This window comes from Carcharodon carcharias, chromosome 11 (assembly GCF_017639515.1).
Source record: "Carcharodon carcharias isolate sCarCar2 chromosome 11, sCarCar2.pri, whole genome shotgun sequence".
In the NCBI taxonomy this organism is placed as follows: Eukaryota; Metazoa; Chordata; class Chondrichthyes; order Lamniformes; family Lamnidae; genus Carcharodon; species Carcharodon carcharias.
The window spans coordinates 10,268,489-10,287,644 of NC_054477.1; the positions used below are offsets into that span (position 1 = coordinate 10,268,489).

Sequence of the window (19,156 nt, forward strand, 5' to 3'; positions counted from 1 at the left end):
GTTTTTAAGGTCTTATTTTGTAGTTCATCATTTGTAAGGGCTATATTCTGTAACAATGAGGAGCAGGGAAGAAGGGCCCTCGAATAACTGATATTATTTGATATTAAGTATCTTCCAAAAGGTTTAATTTAATTTAAAGGGGTAGGTCATGGCAGGAGAGCTCAAAGCCGTGGTATGCTCCTCCTGCTCTATGTGGGAAGCCAGGAACATTTCCAGTGCCCAGGGCCAGCATGTGTGTGGGAAGTGCCTCCAGCTGCAGCTCCTGGAAGCCTGGGTTTCGGAGCTGGAGCGGTGGCTGGGGACACTGGAGCATCCGCGAGGTGGAGAGTATCGTGGATAGCACGTATAGAGAGGTGGTCACACCGCAGGCTAAGAGTCCACAGGCAGGAAGGGACAGGGTGACCACCAGGCAGAGCAGGAGGACTAGGCAGGCAGTGCAGGAATCTCCTGTGGCTATTCCCCTGCAAAACAGATACACCAGTTTGGATACTGTTGGGGGGAATGGCCTCTCAGGGAAAAGCAGCAACAACCACATTTGTTGCACCATGGTTGGTTCTGCTGCACAGGGGAGGAGTAAAAAGTGTGGGAATGCAATAGTTATAGTGGATTCAATTGTAAGGGGAATAGATAGGCACTTCTGTGGCCACAAACGAGACTCCAGGATGGTATGTTGCCTCCCTGGTGCTAGGGTCAAGGATGTCTCAGAGCAGCTACAGGACATTCTGAAGGGGGAGGGTGAACAGCCAGTGGTCGTGGTACACATTGGAACAAACGACATAGGTAAAAAAGGCATGAGGTCCTAAAAGCAGAATATAGGGAGTTAGGAAGTAAGTTGAAAAGTAGGACCTCAAAGGTAGTGATCTCAGGATTACTACCAGTGCCACATGCCAGTCAGAGTAGAAATGGCATATATTGGATGAATACGTGGCTGAAGAGATGGTGTGGAGGAGAAGGATTTCAGATTCCTGGGACATTGGGAACAGTTCTGGGGAAGGTGGAACCAGTACAAACTGGACGGGTTACACCTGGGCGGACCGGGACTGATGTCCTAGGGGGAATATTTGCTAGAGTGGTTGGGGAGGGTTTAAACTAAAATGGCAGGGGGAGGGGGACCTTTGCAAGGAGTCAGAGGAGGGGGAATCAAGGACAAGAACAAAAGACAGAAAGGGGAATAAGAAAAGTGATAGGCAGAGAAATCAAGGGCAAGAATCAAACAGGGCCTCAGTGAAAAATAGTGGGAACGTGACAGGTAATGTGAAAAAGACAAGCCTGAAGGCTTTGTACCTTAACGCGAGGAGCATTCGCAATAAAGTGGATGAATTAACCTCGCAAATAGATGTAAACAGATATGATATAGTCATATTAATGGATACATGGCTGCAGGGTGACCAGGGATGGGAACTGAACATCCAGGGGTATTTAGGAAGGACAGACAAAAAGGAAAAGGCGGTGGAGTTGCATTGCTGGTTAAAGGGGAAATTAACGCAATAGTGAGGAAAGGTATTAGCTCCGACGATGTGAAATCTGTATGGGTAGAGCTGAGAAAAAAGGGGGTTGTATGTAGACCCCCAAACTGTAGTGGTGATGTTGGGAATGGCATTAAACAGGAAATTAGAGACCCATGCAATAAAGAAACATCTGTAATTATGGGTGACTTTAATCTGCATATAGATTGGGCAAATCAAATTAGTGACAATATTGTAGAGGAGGAATTCCTGGGGTGTATGTGGGATGGTTTTCTGGACCAAAATGTTGAGGAACCAACTAGAGAAGGGGCCATCCTAGATTGGGTATTGTGTAATGAGAAGGGAATAATTGGCAATCGAGTTGTGCGAGGCCCCTTGCAGATGACCCGACCATAATATGATAGAATTCTTCATCAAGATGGAGAGTGATGTAGTTGATTCTGAGACTAGGGTCCTGAATCTTAATAAAGGAATCTACGATGGTATGAGATGCGAGTTGACTATGAAGGACCGGGAAACGTTACTTAAAGGGATGACGGTGGATAGGCAATGGTAAACATTCAAAGAGTGCATGGGTGAACTGCAACAATTGTTTATTCCTGTCTGATGCAAAAGTAAAACAGGAAAGGTGGCCAAACTATGGCTTACAAGGGAAATTAGAGATAGGATTAGATCCAAGGAAGAGGCATATAAATTGGCCAGAAAAAACAACAGACCTGAGGGTTGGGAGCACTTTAGAATTCGGCAAAGGGGGACCAAGGGATTGATTAAGAAGGGGAAAACAGAGTACAAGAGTAAGCTTGCGGGGAACGTAAAAACTGACTGTAAAAGTTTCTAGAGGTATGTGAAGAGAAAAAGATTGGTTAAGACAAATGTAGGTCCCTTACAGTCAGAAACAGGGGAATTTATAATGGGGAACAAAGAAATGGCTGACCAACTACATACATACTTTGGTTCTGTCTTCACAAAGGAGGACACAAATTACATACCAGAAATATTGGGGAGCACAGGGTTTAGTGAGACGGAGGAACTGAAAGAAATCAGTATTAGTAGGGAAATGGTGTTTGAGAAATTGATGGGAGTGAAGGCCGATAAATCCCCAGGGCCTGATAATCTACATCCCAGAGTCCTTAAGGATGTAGCTCAAGAAATAGTGGATGCATTGGTGGTCATCTTCTGAGATTGTATAGACTTTGGAACAGTTCCTACAGATTGGAGGGTAGCTAATGTAACCCCACTATTTAAAAAGGGAGGGAGAGAGAAAACAGGGAATTGTAGGCCAGTCAGCCTGACATCGGTAGTGGGTAAAATTCTAGAGTCCATTATAAAAGATATAATAGCTGAGCACTTGGAAATCAGTGGCAGAATCGGACACAGTCAGCATTGATTTACGAAAGGGAAATCATGCTTGACAAATCTACTGGAATTTTTCAAGAATGTAACTAGTAGAGTTGACGAGGGGGAGCCAGTGGATGTGATTTATTTGGACTTTCAGAAGGCTTTCAACAAAGTCCCACTTAAGAGATTAGCGTGTAAAATTAAAGTGCGTGGGATTGGGGGCAGTGTATTGAGATGGATAGAAAACTGGTTGGCAGGCAGGAAACAAAGAGCAGGAATAAACGGGTCTTTTTCCGAATGGCAGGCAGTGACTAGTGGGGTACCGCAGAGATCGGTGCTGGGACCCCAGTTATTCACAATATATATTAATGATTTAGGTGAGAGAATTAAATGTAATATCTCCAAATTTGCAGACGACACAAAGCTGGGTGGGAGGGTGAGCTGTGAGGAGGATGCAGAGATGCTTCAGTGTGAGTTGGACAAGCTGAGTGAGTGGGCAAATGCATGGCAGATGCAGTATAATGTGGATAAATGTGAGGTTATCCACTTTGGTAGCAAAAACAGGAAGGCAGATTATTACCTGAATGGCTATAAATTGAGAGGGGGGAATGTGCAACGAGACCTGGGTGTCCTTGTACACCAGTTGCTGAAGGAAAGCATGCAGGTGCAGCAGGCGGTAAAGAAGGCAAATGATATGTTGGCCTTCATAGCCAGAGGATTCGAGTACAGGAACAGGGATGTCTTGCTGCAATTGTACAGGGCCTTGGTGAGACCACACCTGGAATATTGTGTGCAGTTTTGGTCTCCTTATCTGAGGAAGGATGTACTTGCTATAGAGGGAGTGCAGCGAAGGTTTACCAGACTGATTCCTGGGATAGTGGGACTGACATATGAGGAGAGATTGAGTCGGTTAGGATTATATTCGCTGGAGTTCAGGAGCATGAGGGGGGATCTCATAGAAACCTATAAAATTCTAACAGAAATAGACAGGGTAGATGCAGGAAGGATGTTCCCGATGGTGGGGGAGTCCAGAACCAGGGGTCACAGTCTGAGGATACGGGGTAGACCATTTAGGACTGAGATGAGGAGAAATTTCTTCACCCAGAGAGTGGTGAGCCTGTGGAATTCGTTACCACAGAAAGTAATTGAGGCCAATACATTGTATGTTTTCAAGAAGGAGTTAGATATAGCTCTTGGGGTGAAATGGATCTAAGGATGTGGGGAGAAAGTGGGAACAGACTATTGAGTTGGATGATCAGCCATGATCATAATGAATAGTGGAGCAGGCTCGAAGGGCTGAATGGCCTACTCCCTGCTCCTAGTTTTCTATGTTTCTATGATTTTTCTATGTTTGAAAAGAAACATGTTTGCAGGGATCTACAGATCATCAGGTCAGGAAAGACCTTGACTAGAACAGCATCGGAGGCCAGAGTATTGAGCTTTGTGGAAAGGGCGTCTCACTCTTGGAATATGGCAAAACGAAAGGGGAATGATTGCATGTGGAAAAGTTCTAATCTACACAACAGTACTTACTTAATACCCTGGATGTAAATTCAGCCTCATGGTGGGGACACCATGTATCTTTATCAGCTTTGCCTCTTGGATTTTTTTTTGTTCACGGGATTTGGGCAATGCTGGTAAGGCCAGCGTTTATTACCCATCCCTAATTGCTTTTGCGAAGGTAGTGGTGAACTGCCTTCTTGAATACAACTGTATGGTTTTTTAGGCAATTTTAGAGGGCTGTGTGTTAAAAGCTGTGTGTTTCCGGAGGCACAGACATGGCAAGGACAGCAGATTTATTTAATTAATTGGATTTAAATTTTTTGGTTGCTTGGTGACCAAGAACTCATTGATCCAGGCCATTAAATTACTAGTCCAGTAACATGATCACCCTCTACTGTACTCCTTAGGCCTCCCAGCTATGGACCTGATGAGAAGGAAGCTGGTATATGGCCTTGGACTTAGCTATTGCGGATCATTGAGTCATTACTAGACAGGAGGAGGTCATTCGGCCCATTGAGTCATGCCAGCACTCTGTAGAGCAATCCAGTCAGTTCCAGAAAGCAGAAATTTGTTCCTAACTGATGGGGAAACTCTAACACTTGGGACAATAGGAATCTTGTGGCCAGTTAAGATAACTCATTCACATTTCCACGTTTCAGCTCCCTACAATGAATGAATTGCAGAAGAGCGCTCAATAGGCTCCTTCAGCTTTAGGACTCACCACTTTGGGCATGGAGGCTGGCCATTAGTGGCTGGTGGTACTGTCACTGCATATATAATCCAGAGGCTTGCCTCTAGGGACACAGGACCAAATCCCACCACAGCAACTGGTGCAATTTGAGAGAAGGAATTATGGAATATAATGACAACTACCATTGATTCTTGTTGCAAAAACCCATCTGGGTCACTAAGGAAATCTGCCATCCTTACCTGGTCTGGCCTATATATGACTCCAGATCCACAATAATGTGGCTGATTCTTAACTGGTCTCAAGGGGAATTAGGAATGGGAAATAAATGTTGGCCTTGCCACCAATGTCCAAATCCCATGAAAGAAGAACTCGCATTTAATAGTGAGTTGTGCAACTCAACCTACCATCAGTGAGGAGTTCCTAGTTATGGGTCAGGCCCATAATAAGTTAAAATAATTTGGTATTGTAGTTTGGGCGGAGCTACTTTCTCTGATGAAGGAACTCTGAAAAAGGACATAACTTTAAAAAGAGTGTTTGGCAGCTCGGGGCTGAGATCTGAGTTCCATGAAGCCGGCTATAAATGGAATGAGGCAACCAATAACAAAAAGGTCAGTAATGATGTCCCGCCTATAGGTTAAAAAAATATATGGACCATTTCTGTGTTTTCACAGTTATTGTGGTGAAGTGGCAGCTGTGACAGTAAATTTCCCACCATAATGGTTGCTAAGCATGGTGGCAGCACATAGTGGAAGAACCCCCAATATCACACAGGCCTTTGCTTTTACTCTGCTCACTTGCTGTCCAATTTGAACATCTTTCATCCTTTCTGTGGAATGCCAACCATCACATTGAGCCACTGGTTCAACCCAGCACTGATTCAAAGTCAGTCACTTCACTCAGATGGAACGGCGTAGAGAAAGAGAGAGAGAGAGAGAAAGAGTGTGGCAAGTAATCAGATAAAAGTCAGGTGCTTGTCCTCGGGAATGTTGTACTTTGTTTTATGCTCTTCGAAGAGTTTGGTAAGTTCCTCGATGTATTTCTGGTGAAATTCATTAATTTCCTCTTGCGATGGATTCTCTTTCTTCTCCACATCAATCGGCTTGCCAACTAGAATTGAAAGGAAGGTGAATCTTTTACTTGCTATCTGCTTACAATGTGAATCAAATAGCTTTGTCAGACAGAATTATAAGAATTATTGAATAATACAGCACAGAAGGAGACCATTTGGCCCAACGTTCTTGTTCCAGATTTTTGGTAGAGATATTCAATTCCTCCTATCTCCCACTCCTCCCAATCTTTTCCTGTAAACCTCGTAAATTTTTTTCCTTCAAATATTTATCCAATTCTCTGTTGAATGTTCCCATTGAATCTGCTTCCACGCCCTTTCAGGCAGTCTATGCCAAATTATAAAAAATCTTGCTGCGTCAAACAAAGCTTTGCCTCATTTCCCCTCTGATTCTTTTGCTGCTTCTTTTGTCAATTTTCTTAAATCTGTGTCCCTCTGGTTTACTGTCCCCCACCCCACCCCATCAGCGGAAACAATTTTTCCTTATTTACTCTATCAAAATAGTTCGTTAATTTGAACACCTCTAAGAAATATTCTCTTAAACGTCTCTTCTTGAAGAAGAGCAATCACAGCTTCTCTAGTCACGCCACATCACGTAAGTCCTTCATCACCTTTACCATTCTAGCAATACTTTGCCGCAGGCACAATGTAGTTTTTGAGTGATAATGTAGCATGCCAGGCTCGGCCATCATGATGTAATATCCCGTAGCATCGCACTGCAGATTCAATGAGCCCTCCCTACTGTTCAGTTTCCAATGTCCAGCGATGCTGGTTTGGAAGGTGTGGAGCACAATCCCTTCTCCTGTCATGGGTTGTGGGACAATCCATTGCATTGCTCTTGTGTGCCACCTATTGACTGGTTTACAAGCAGCTTGTGTGATCAATCATTCCACACATCTCCCAACACAGGACTTATATTTTGCTCTATAGAGTTGTGTAGGGCTCCATAGACTCTGAGGCCTATAAGCTGGTTTGCACTGAAGCCTCTGTTGGAACAGCCAGACCAGGGAACTCCCTGATAATAGTACATTGATTTAAATCATAATAGCCTTTTGGTAGAGTGTTCCAGAATTCCCCCAGGCTTTGTGTGAAGAAGCGTTTCCTGACATCAGCCCTGAATAGCCTGGCACTAAAGTTACGATTATGCCCTCTTGGTATGGACGCCTCCATCAGAGGAAATAGACTCTCTGGCTAAGTACCTTCTCAAATTCTTTAATCATCTGAAACATCTCACTGAGATCACCCCTCAATCTTCTAATCTTAAGTCTGTACGAGCAAAGCCTGTGTAACCTGTCCTCATAATTTAAGCTTTTTATCTCTGGTGAGTTTTCATTGCACCTCTTCCAATGGCCATCTATCCTTCCCGAGGTATGATGCTCTGAACTGAACACTTGCTGCAGATCAGGATCTGCTCAGAGCTGGTCAGTATACAACTGGAGCATAACTTCCACCCCTCTGAATTCCAGTCCTCTTGAGATGAATGTCAACATTTCGTGAGCTTTTCTGATTGCTTCTTGTACCCATCTGCTAGTTATCAGTGATTCTTCGTTCTTCTCTCCCCCATTCTCCCATTTGTGTCCATTTACATGAATGGGCATTGAATTTACTCCTCGAGGAACCTCTGCTTTGGCTGGTCAGATTTGCCCTGTACAATGCAAGCATGAGGTAAGATCCTTTCCAATGCAATGGTGTTACTTACCCACAGTGTGAATGGGCTTCCTGTATGGTATGAGACCAAAGCTATACTGGAATACGCCACGGGCATGGAAGAGGGGGAGTGATATTCCCATCACCTTCTGCAAGCGTTCCTGGATCTTTCTTAAGAGCGAACCCTGGGGATTTTTCACCTGATCAAACACTTCATTCTCGCCAAAGGAAAAGACGGGAACTATGGGTGCCCTGTGGGGAGAAAAGGTACAGGCTTTTAATTTTTACAATGATCTTTCAGTCAGATTATTACATTTAACTTTATTGCCAATGATTAATCCATAAATAGTTTTAAAAGTTAGTTGGACAGGCACTTGAGAATGTGGAATTTACAGGATTACAGGCGGAAAGCGGAGATGTGGGTCTCCTCCAAAGAGTCAGCACAGGATGATGGGCCGAATAGCCTCTTTCTCTGCTGCAAGTTTCAATGGGCAGAATTGTACCACCCCATCACGATGGGGGCGGGGCTGTAAAATGCTGCAAGCTGTTTAAAAGTCCATTGACTTTGGCAGGACCGGAAAACACCTCCGGGTGGGAGAGGCCATAAAATCCCGTCCAATTATTCTATGTATAAAAGCAAATGTGATTCTGATCCTGGCTGGGAATTGGAGGAAGAAAAGAGATATTCCAATTATTAGAACCCATCAAAGCCAGCAAAGCAGACTTGAGGTACCAAAGAGAAAGATCTTGTGTTAGATTATGTCCAGATCATCGCCTTTTCCAATGGGGCCAAAGGAACGCTTGCCTGGATTGGACGGAGAAGCTCTGGCAACGCTACTCACCTTTCAGGACATCATGGACAATCAGGTCTTGGAGCTGAGCCTGATGAGGCACTTGCACCAAATATCCCATGGTAACGAGGACAGGTTGGGCCTATGCTCATTGGAGTTTAGAAGAACGAGAGGTGAGCTTATTGAAACATATAAGATCCTGAGGGAGCTTGTCAGGGTGGATGCTGAGAAGATGTTTCCCCTTATGGGGGTGGTTTAGGATTAGGGGCACAGTCTAAAAATTAGGAGTCTCCCATTTAAGAATGAGATGAGAAGGAATTTCTTCTTTCAAGCGGTCGTTAGTCTGTGGAATTCTCTACCCTAGAGAACAGTGCTGGCTGGATCATTGGCAAGGCTGAGTTAGACAGATTTTTGATTGATAAAGGAATAAAGGGTTATGAGACAGGCAGGAACATGGAGTTGAGGCCACAATCAGATCAGCCATGATCTTATTGAATGCTTGAGGGGCCAAATGGCCTACCCCTGTGCCTAATTTTTGTGTTCCTGTGCTGATAAGTTCAAAGCCACCAACATTAATAACTGCTCAATCCAGTCATGTAAGTCACCAACATTATTAAGATAGAAACAACTTGCATTTATAAAGCTCCTTTCACAACCTCAGGATGGTCCCAGAGCACTTAGCAGCCAAAGAAGCACTTCTGAAGTATAGTCGCCGTTATGATGTATGAAACATAGCAGCCAATTTGCACACAGCAAGGTCCCACAAACAGCAATGTGATGACGGCCATGATAATCAGTTTTAGCGGTGTGGGTTGAGGGATAAACGTTGGCCCCACAACTCTCCTCTTCTCTGTTAGCACGCTCACTTCTGAGTCAAAAGGCTGTGGGTTCAAGTCTCACTCCACGATCTGAACACAAAAAGCCTAGTGTGGAATGGCCTGGTCCTCTTGGTGGCAGGCATCATGGTGGGCATGAGCGGACAATATGGCCAGAAGGCCAAAAATCAGTTTTACGCTGTTGTGAAACCAGTTTGCGATTATCTGCTCCGCCTGCCAATGGCAGGTCATGTTTCCCAATGCACATGGGGAACCTAACTTCAATATTTTAGCATCAGCCCCCCCCCAGGCTGGATCACCCGGGCCAATGTGTTTCACAACTCTACATAAGCAACATGCACCTGGTGAACTGCACTTCACTCGGGATTTCAAGGTCTGTTTGCCCACCTTGCTTTGGGCAGCACTCGCTATCATCAGCGCCAGGATTCACAGGCGGCACCACATCACTGTTAGAGGGGCTTTTCAATGACTGCAGGGCTAGGGCTTGCTTGGGGAAGGGGGAGAAATGGCCCCAGGCAAGGGAAGAGGCTGCAGGTTGAGGGCTGTACTGGGGAAGGGGGGGTATCCCAGGGTGTGTGTGTGGGGGGGGCACATGTTGATCTGTGCAAGTGGCCTCAAGATGGTGAGGGCTGAGGAGGCAGTCTCCAGAGGAGATGAGGCCAGATGGAGATGTGAGGGTGTATGTGTGAGAGAGTGAGTGGTGATGTCCCTTGAGCTGGCAGTGAGTGAGATGCCAGTGAATGTGTGATGGGCTTGTGGGTGTGTGAGTTTAGAGTCGTGAGATGGTTGCCTTACCCTGGCGACATGGATGAGATCATTCATCCTCTATCTGCATTGGATGGCCAACCTCTTGTGTGCAGCATTGGCGCTGACCCCCACTGCCATCGCCTCCCAAGCTGGAGTGGTGGGACTGATGGGCCTCCTACACCCAGAACACGGGTAGAAAACTTCGTGGCGGGTCTCCACGGCATCCAGAAGGGGCCCCAGGGAAGCGTCACTGAATTGGGGAGTGGGGGGGGGGAGGGGCTGCACTCTTCCTGGCTTCCGGGACCATGTCTTCACCGGAGCGGTCCTGGGCTGCAAGCGTTGAGAAGTGCGCGCGTGGCTGCAGTTTAAATATGGTGCTCGGAAGCGGTGAGGTAACGGCATGGTGGACCAATCGGAGGCCGCCCGCCAGCGACCCGACCTGCTGCCCCCCTTGGCTGCTTCATTGATGAGGCAGGGAAGGGAGGATCCAGCCCGAAAGCCCGCCACCGAGGCCGGCGGGGTAAAACGGCTTTTTTATCTCGCCCGCCGCCTCACTTGGTGCAAACCTGGTTTGATTCGGCCCCTGAGGCTGGCACACCAGCGCGGTACCGAGTGAGTGGAAACAGAAAACGCTGGAAACCCCCCACTCGGCAGATCAGGTAGCAGGCGGGGGAGAGAGAGAGAGAGAAAGAGAGTAAATGTTTCAGGTCAGTGGCCCTACATCCAAACTGAGGAATGGTAGAACCGTGAGGCCGCGTTGGCTGCCAATGCCGGGCCTGCGCAGCTCTACTGTTTCTCCACCACGTTTTGCAGACTCACACGGCTGTGGGCACATCATATCTGACAGGCGGCAGAGTGTGGGGCTGAATTCTTCCCTCATCGGGTGGGCACGGGTCGGGGGGGGGTGGGGGGGGTGATAAAACAGTGCCCGACGATGTCGGCGAGGGATGTTTCGCTCGACGGGCACGCGTGAGAGGTGGCACCGCGCCCGCAGACCTATTGCGGCCCTCGGTCAGCCAGCACGTTCAATCTGATATGTCGCCGCCCGCCCAGCCAGTCGGGTCAGCGGCCAGTCGACAAGGCCAAGCGGCGCCTCTGTGGGTTTTTTTTAAACGAAGCCTCGTCCACGGGCGGGGATGAGGGTTTTTTTTTCAACAGGAATTAAAAAAACGAAATGAAAACGTTGGAATCTCATTGACAACACGTCCCTGCTCGTGTGACAGGCATCACGGGAGGGGAGGCGTTTTTAGCACTTTTAAAGTCTTTATGAACGTTTTTAAACATCAGCTCCCCCGGGGCGGAAACTGGGGTACCTCCGGGGAGCTTTCAGTGCGTGCACCTGCCTGCGTGTGTAAACGTCCACGCTCAGCCTTCCTTCCTCCTGTACCACCTCCCCCCCCACCCACCCAGGTAGCGCTCGAGGCTCCCAGCCCACGATTCTCACTGGCTGGCCAATAACTGACCAGCCGGCGTGGTAATGGCGGCCGGGGAGCCCGATCGCGGGCAGCTGTCAGTTTCGCCAGGGCGTCCGCCCGACAGGGTAAAAATCCCGCTCGTGGTTTCATCGGCCCGACGCTGCTAGATTGAGATACATTCAAAGAGAAAGAAAGAAGCATCTGCGCCATTTTAAGGCAGAAGGAAAGTGGGTAATTTTAAAACCAACCAACAGAGAATCTTGGAGACGCTCAGGCAGCATCTTGCGTCGAATGCTTCCAGAGTTTCCTGTTTCTGAGTTGCAGCATCGGCAATACTTTTCGGGTCTCTTTTGTGAATTGTTAATGATGGTGCTTTGACATTTATTCGATATAATTAAAATATTGGGAGGGGGAGCTGGTCCGGTCATGGTGAGGGGGCAGCTGTGGTTTGATGCCCGTGCCATTTGAACATTGCTGGCGAAAATGTAATTATTTAATCATTTTTCTACTATCCGTCTGCAGTTACAAAATATTTTAAAAAACTTATGACACTAAGAGCTGCGTACGTTTCCCGCCTACAGCAGATCGAGTGATGCCTGCACGGACCAGTGTGCATGCGCAGGCAGCTATATTGCTTTGGCAGGGGACTCTGTAGAAATGTTATGGGTTTTGAGTGAGTGAAAGGAGGGAGAGGTGGGGTGGGGGGTGGGGGGGGAGGGGGGAGGGTGGGGTGCGGGAGAGGAAGAACAAAAGGGAAAGTGATAGGATGGAGGGCAGGAGAGATTAAATGTCAAAGGGTTTGATGGCGCAAAAGCCAAAGGGGGTGGAAAAGGGTGAAGTAAAGAAACAAAATACACGCCCAGCTGAGGTGTGAATAGCTGCTAGACAGTCACCATCCTTCACTTTACAGTCAGGCTTTTTCATGCTCTCTGGCGGGGACATGAACCCACAAGATTTGGACTCAGAGATGATAGTGCTGCAACTTAGATGGCAGCAGACCAATTATACCAGCCGATTAAGACGCACCTCTTCCCCAACCATTCAGTCCCAGCTGTGGTGAAGCTGTGGCTCCTGCAGCGCATTGCTTACCCAAACTGGAGAGCAAGTTTGATGAATCCTTTTCTGTCCTTCAACAGTAGCGTTAATGCCCCTGGCCTGGCAGCAAGAGCTTCTGGAGCTCCTCCAATGGCAATGACAGCGATATTTCCGCCTTCGGCTCTGCTCAGTAAATACTTTGCACTCTCCTTGGCTGATGGCACCAAACCTGGAACATGGAAAGAGAGGTTTCAGAAAGAACTTGCATTTTTTTTTATATATATAGCGCCTTTCACAACCTCAGGACATCCTGAAGCATTTTACAGACAGTCAGGTACTTCCTTTCAGTGTAATCACTGTTGCAAAGTGTAATTGCTGTTGTAATTACTGTGTAATTCAGTGTAATTACTGTTGCGGCAGACAATTGGTGCACAGCAAGATCCCAGAACTAGCAATGAGATCACGATGGGATAATCTGATCATTTAGCGAAGCTGCTCGATGTATAGGTATTGGACAGGGCCCCAGGGGAAATCCCCCCACCGCTGTTCTTTGAATAATGCCATGGGATTCTTTACATTTACCTGAGAGGGTAGATGGGGCCTCGGTTTAGCATCTCATTTGCAGGACGGCACCTCCGACAGTGCAGCTCTCTGTCGGTACTGCATTAGAGTGCCAGGCTCGATATTGAGCTCTGGTCTCTGGAGTGGGGCTGATTGCCACAACCTTCTGATGCAGGGCTGACTGGGTCACGGCTGACACTCAATGACCATATTTTGTAGCAAATTCCACTCATCGTAAAATGATCGTAAACTCGAGCTCATCCAAACCCCTAGTGCCCAAATCCTCCCTCGCGCCGAGAACCATCCTCCTCTGTGCTGACTCACTTTCATTGACTCCTAGTCCAAAAATGCCTCAATTTTAAACACATCCTTGCCTCCAAATCCCTCCATGGTCTTGCTCTCCCTATTTCTGCAAATGCTTGTGCACGCCTGGGGCAGAAACTTGTGGGGCCACCGGGCTGGAGAACTGGCCTGACCACTGCATCGTCGTCGCTCGAGAAGGCCAGCTGCATTTTGTGCCATTCGGGCACTTAACAGGCCAGCGGTGGGCCTTCCCCTGGATGAAGGAATGTAGAGGTCGGAAATCCGGCCTACAATCACAGGCTGACAGATCTTCAGCACTCAGCAGCGCGGTCAGGGGAGGCGATGGCTGCAGCCGGTAATGCACCCATCCGAAGCCTCGGATCGAGGGCCCATTCAGGTACAGGTAGGCAGGAAGCGGGTTGCGGGGTGGGGGTGTGGGGTTTCGCATGGAGGGGAGGTGTGAGGGGTTGGCAGCAAGAGCAGGGAGGTGATTGCCAGCCCCGCTCCACCGCACCCCCCCCCGCCCACCGATGCCAGGTCCCTCAATCAGGTACTGAGTGCCTTTGAATGAAGGACCCCCACCCCCCTCCTCTGGGAGCCTGCAAGCAAACTCGCCAGTGCCTCCCCTCACCCACCACCAAACCCCACCCCAGCCTGCCACTGGGTTATTACTAGCAGTGGCAGGATGAGGCCCTTATGTGGGCATTAATTGCTCACTTAAGTGCCTCAATTGGCAGTGGGGTGTGAATGCTATCCTCGGGCATTTCTGTCACGGACCTCACTGGGGTGGAAGCAGGAAAGTGCTGGGGCCCCCGGTCTGCCACCCTCCCACTAGGTTAAATGCCACCCGCCACCAAACTCACCACAAGATTGTGCCCCAGAGCTGAATTCTGTTTGATAATTACTCCTGTGATGCACCCTGGGGCTTGTTGCTACATCAATGGTGCTACATAAATACAGGTTGTTGTTGAAGCTGTTTGTGTATATGCTCTGTACATGACTTACCTCCACCCATGATGAGGTCCCTAAAGAATGGGACCCTGAACCAGAGAGACAGCATCAGTAGATGTGGCTTCAATCCAGGGTATTTTTCGCTGAACCCTGTTGCCATTGTGCAAAAGTTTCCGAAGGCTCCTGCTACCAGGACTCCATGTGGGTGGAAGCCAAAGATATAATTCTTCTTTGGATCTAAGTCTACAGTCTTGACGAGCTACAAGAGAAGGTCGCCGTTAAAAAAAGGGTCACATTTCAGTTGAATGTGTACATTGCGAGATCCAATCTCAGAAATGAATCAGAGAATCAGAGGATGATGCAGCAGAGAAGGAGGCCATTCAGCCCATCATGCCTGTGCTAGCTCTTCGGTAGACCCATCCAATTTGTCCCAATCCCCTACTCTTTCCTCATAAGCCCGCACAATTTTCCTCTTCGACTTAATATACAGTTCCTTCTCGTAAGATGTTGAACTTGCTTAAGCCACCCTTTCAGGCCATGCGTTTCAGATCTTAACTCTCTGTGGAATTTCTTTCCTCTCTTTTTACTACTTTTTGTGTGCCAATTACTTTAATCCTGTGTCCTCCGCTTTTTCTTATTCATTCATGTGATGTGAGACTCACGAGCAAGGCCAGCATTTATTGTCCATCCTTAGTTGACACCACCAAGCCTAACAGGCACTCCTGCCACTGGATACTATTTTGGAACATAGGAACAGACGTAGGCCATTCGGCCCCTCGAGCCTGCTCTGCCATTCATGGCTGATCTTCAACCTCAATGTCACTTTCCCGCAATATCTCCATACCCATTGATGTCATCAGTATCCAGAAATCTATCGATCTCTGTCTTGAATATGCTCAATGATTGAGCTTCCACAGCCCTCTGGGATGCAGAATTCCAAAGATTCACCACCCACTGAGTGAAGAAATTCCTCCTCATCTGAGCCTTAAATGGTCTACCCCTTATCCTGAGATTATATACCTTGGTTTTAGACTCAACAGCCAGGGGAATTATCCTATTTACAGCCCTGTAAGAATTTTGTAAATTTCAATGAGTTCATCCCTTATTCTTTGAAACTCTCCTCAATCTCTCCTCATAAAACAATCCCACTACCCCAGGGATTAATCTTGTGAACCTCTGTTGCACTCCCTCCATGGCAAGTATGTTCTTCCTTAGGTAAGGAGAAAAAAGCTGTACACAATACTCCAGATGTGGCCTCACTAAGGCTCTATATAACTGCAGCAAGTTTTCCTGCATGCTAGCTTTTAGTGACTCATGAACAAGGACACCCAGTTCCCTTTGGACATCCACACTTCCCAACCTCTCACTATTTAAGAAATATTCAGCTTTTCTGTTTTTTCTGCCAAAGTGAATAACTTCAGACTTATTCACATTATATTCCATCTCCCATGCTCTAGCCCATTCACTTAGCCCATCCAAGTCCTCTTGATGCCCCCTTGCATCCTCCTCACAACTTATGTTCCCGCCCAGTTTGGTGTCATCAGCAAATTTGGAAATATTACAATTGGTCCCCACATCCAAATTTGTGTAGATTGTGAATAGCTGTGATCCCGGCACTGACCCTTGTGGTACCCCATTAGTAACTGCCTGCCATCCTGAGAATGGTCCATTTATTCCTACTCTCTGCTTTCTGTCTGCTAAACAATTATCAATCCCTTCTAGCCTATTACCCCAATCCCATGTGTTCTAATTTTGTTTACTAACCTCCTGTGTGGGACAATATCAAAAGCCTTCTGAAAATCCAAATCCACACTGGTTCTCCTTTATCTAAGCTACAAGTAACATCCTTAAATCTCCAAAAAGTTTGTCAAACAAGATTTCCCTTTCATAAAATCCATTTGACTCTGCTCAATTTTACCTTTCTTTTCCAAATGTCCAGTTATCACATCCTTTATAATAGATTCTAACATTTTCCCTACCGCTGAAGTCAGGCTAACAGGCCTGAAGTTCTCCATTCTCCCTCTTCCTCCCTTCTTAAATAGTAGGGTTACATTGCAGGAAAGTTCCAGAGTCTACAGAATTTTGAAAGATAACCACCAATGCATCCACTATCTCTATAGTCGCCTCCTTCAACACTCTGGGATGAAGCTTATCTTGCTCAGGTGAGTTATCAACCTTCAATCCAGTTAACTTTGCAAGTACCACCTCTTTACTAATACTTATTTCTTTGAGTTCCTCTGTTTCACAAGTGCCTTGGCTGCATAGTATTTCTGGGAGATTTTCTATATCTTCTTCCATGAAGACAGACACAAAGTAACTGCTTAAGCTCTTTTTGTTTATTCATGGGATATGGGCATCGCTGGCTGGGCCAGCATTTATTGCCCATCCCTAATTGCCCTTGAGGAGGTGGTGATGAGCTGCCTTCTTGAACTGCTGCAGTCCATGTGGTGTAGGTGCACCCACAGTGCTGTTAGGGAGCGAATTCAAGATTTTGACCCAGCGACAGTGAAGGAACGGCGATATATTTCCAATCAGGGTGGGGAGTGGCTTGGAGGGGAACTTCCAGGCGGTGGTGGTGTTCCCATGTGTCTGCTGCCCTTGTCCTTCTAGATGGTAGCAGTCATGAGTTTGGAAGGTGCTGTCTAAGCACTCTTGTTGAGTTCTTGCAGCGTATCTTGTAGATGGTACACACTGCTGCCACACTGCTGGTGGAGGGAGTGAATGTTTGTGGATGGGGTGCTTTGTCCTGGATAGTGTCAAGCTTCTTGAGTGTTGTGGGAGCTGCACTCATCCAGGCAAGTGGGGAGTATTCCATCACACTCCTGACTTGTGCCTTGTAGATGGTGGACAGGCTATGGGGAGTCAGGAAGTGAGTTACTCACCACAGGATTCCCAGCCTCTGACTTGCTCTTGTAGCCACAGTATTTATATGGCTAGCCCAGTTCAGTTTCTGGTCAATTGTAACCCCAAGATGTTGATAGTGCAGGATTCAGCGATGGTAATGCCATTGAATGTCAAGGAGAGATGGTTAGATTCTCTCTTGTTGGAGATGGTCATTGCCTGACACGTGTGTGACGTGAATGTTACTTGCCACTTGTCAGCCCAAGCCTGGATATTGTCCAGGTCTTGCTGCATTTGGACATGGACTGCTTCAGTATCTGAGGAGTTCCGAATGGTGCTGAACATTGTGCTATCATCAGGGAACATCCCCACTTTTGACCTTATGATGGAAGGAAGATCATTGGTGAAGCAGCTGAAGATGGTTGGACCAAGGACACTACCCTGAAGAACTCCTGCAGTGATGTCCTGGAGCTGAGATGATTGACCTCCAACAACCACAACCATCTTCCTTTGTGCTAGGTATGTCTCCAACCAGCGGAGAGCTTTCCCCCGATTCCCATTGACTCCAGTTTTGCTAGGGCTCCTCGATGCCACACTCGGTCAAATGCTGCCTTGATGTCAAGGGCAGTCACTCTCACCTCACTTAGGGAGTTCAGCTCTTTTGTCTATGTTTGAACCAAGGCTGTAACAAGGTCAGGAGCTGGGTGGCCCTGGTGGAACCCTAACTGGGCATCAGTGAGCAGGTTATTGCAAAGCACCTGCCGCTTGATAACACTGTTGATGACCCCTTCCATTACTTTACTGATGATCGAGAGTAGACTGATGGGGCAGTAATTGGCTGGGTTGGATTTGTCCTGCTTTTTGTGTACAGGACATACCTGGGCAATTTTCCACATAGCCGGGTAGTTGCCAGTGTTGTAGCTGTATTGGAACAGCTTGGCTCGGGGAGTGGCAAGTTCTGGAGCACAAGTCTTCAGTACTATTCCCGGAATGTTGTCAGGACCCATAGCCTTTGCAGTATTCAGTGCCTTCAGCTGTTTATTGATGTCACGTGGAGTGAATCAAATTGGCTGACTGGGACCTCTGGAGGAGGCCGAGATGGATCACCCACTTGGCACTTCTGGCTGAAGATTGTAGCAAATGCTTCAGCCTTATCCTTTTGCATGTACTGGGCTCTGCCACCATTCAGGATGGGGATATTTGTGGAGCCTACTGCTCCAGTGAGTTGTTTAATTGTAACGATAAGGTAATCAGTAGGAGGTTCCTTTGCCCATGTTTGACCTAGTGCTGTAAAACTTCATGGGGCTTCAACTTGTGCATTTAAATCATCAACCTTTTTGGCAAATGCTACATGCATTCAGATAGAATGCCTTTAATTCTGCTTATTTAACTTTATTCTCTATTCTGATTCTATTTGATGCTTGTCTATGCTTCCTCTGCCTCCTATTTCTGCTTTCGACTTTTCTACTTCCCTTTACTAGTTTTGCTTCTCTCCAGTCTGAGATCTCTCTCAGGCTCCTATCCCCCTGCCAATCTAGTTTACACCCTCCCCAAAAGCACTCTCCTTCCTAGCTCCCTGAAATCTACTTTCGGGTCTTCACCCCCTTCCTACCTAAGTCATTGGTACCAACTTGGACCATGACCTCTGGCTGTTCACCTTCCCCCAGAAGAATGTCCTGCAGCCACTCCATGATATCGTGACCCTGGCATCAGGGAGGCAACACACCCCATCCTGGAGTCACGGCTAAGGCAACAGAAACACCTGTCTGTTCCTCTATCTAATGAATCCCCTGTCACTGCTGCTCTTACCCTCTTCTTCCTCCTCTCCTGCACAGCTGAGCCACTTGTGGTGCCTCGAACTTGGCACTGACCGCACTCCTCTAAGGACCCAACGCCCTCACCACTATCAAAAAACAGAAAACCGATTAGCGAACGGGCCCTCAGCGGACTCCTGCACTACCTGCC

At 47.3% G+C, this 19,156-nt stretch overlaps 1 protein-coding gene across 1 annotated transcript in view; it reads right to left on the bottom strand.

Moving 5' to 3' along the window:
- Window positions 1-5,950: 5,950 nt before the first annotated feature.
- The window catches only part of LOC121284280 (2-acylglycerol O-acyltransferase 2-A-like), a 52,504-nt gene continuing 39,298 nt past the window's right edge, over window positions 5,951-19,156 (bottom strand). The window contains exons 3-6 of the mRNA XM_041199631.1: window positions 14,405-14,609; window positions 12,590-12,764; window positions 7,764-7,963; window positions 5,951-6,105 (exon numbers count right to left, since the gene is read on the bottom strand). Coding sequence (XP_041055565.1) covers window positions 5,951-6,105; window positions 7,764-7,963; window positions 12,590-12,764; window positions 14,405-14,609 — 735 coding nt within the window. The remainder of the gene's footprint in view (window positions 6,106-7,763; window positions 7,964-12,589; window positions 12,765-14,404; window positions 14,610-19,156) is intronic.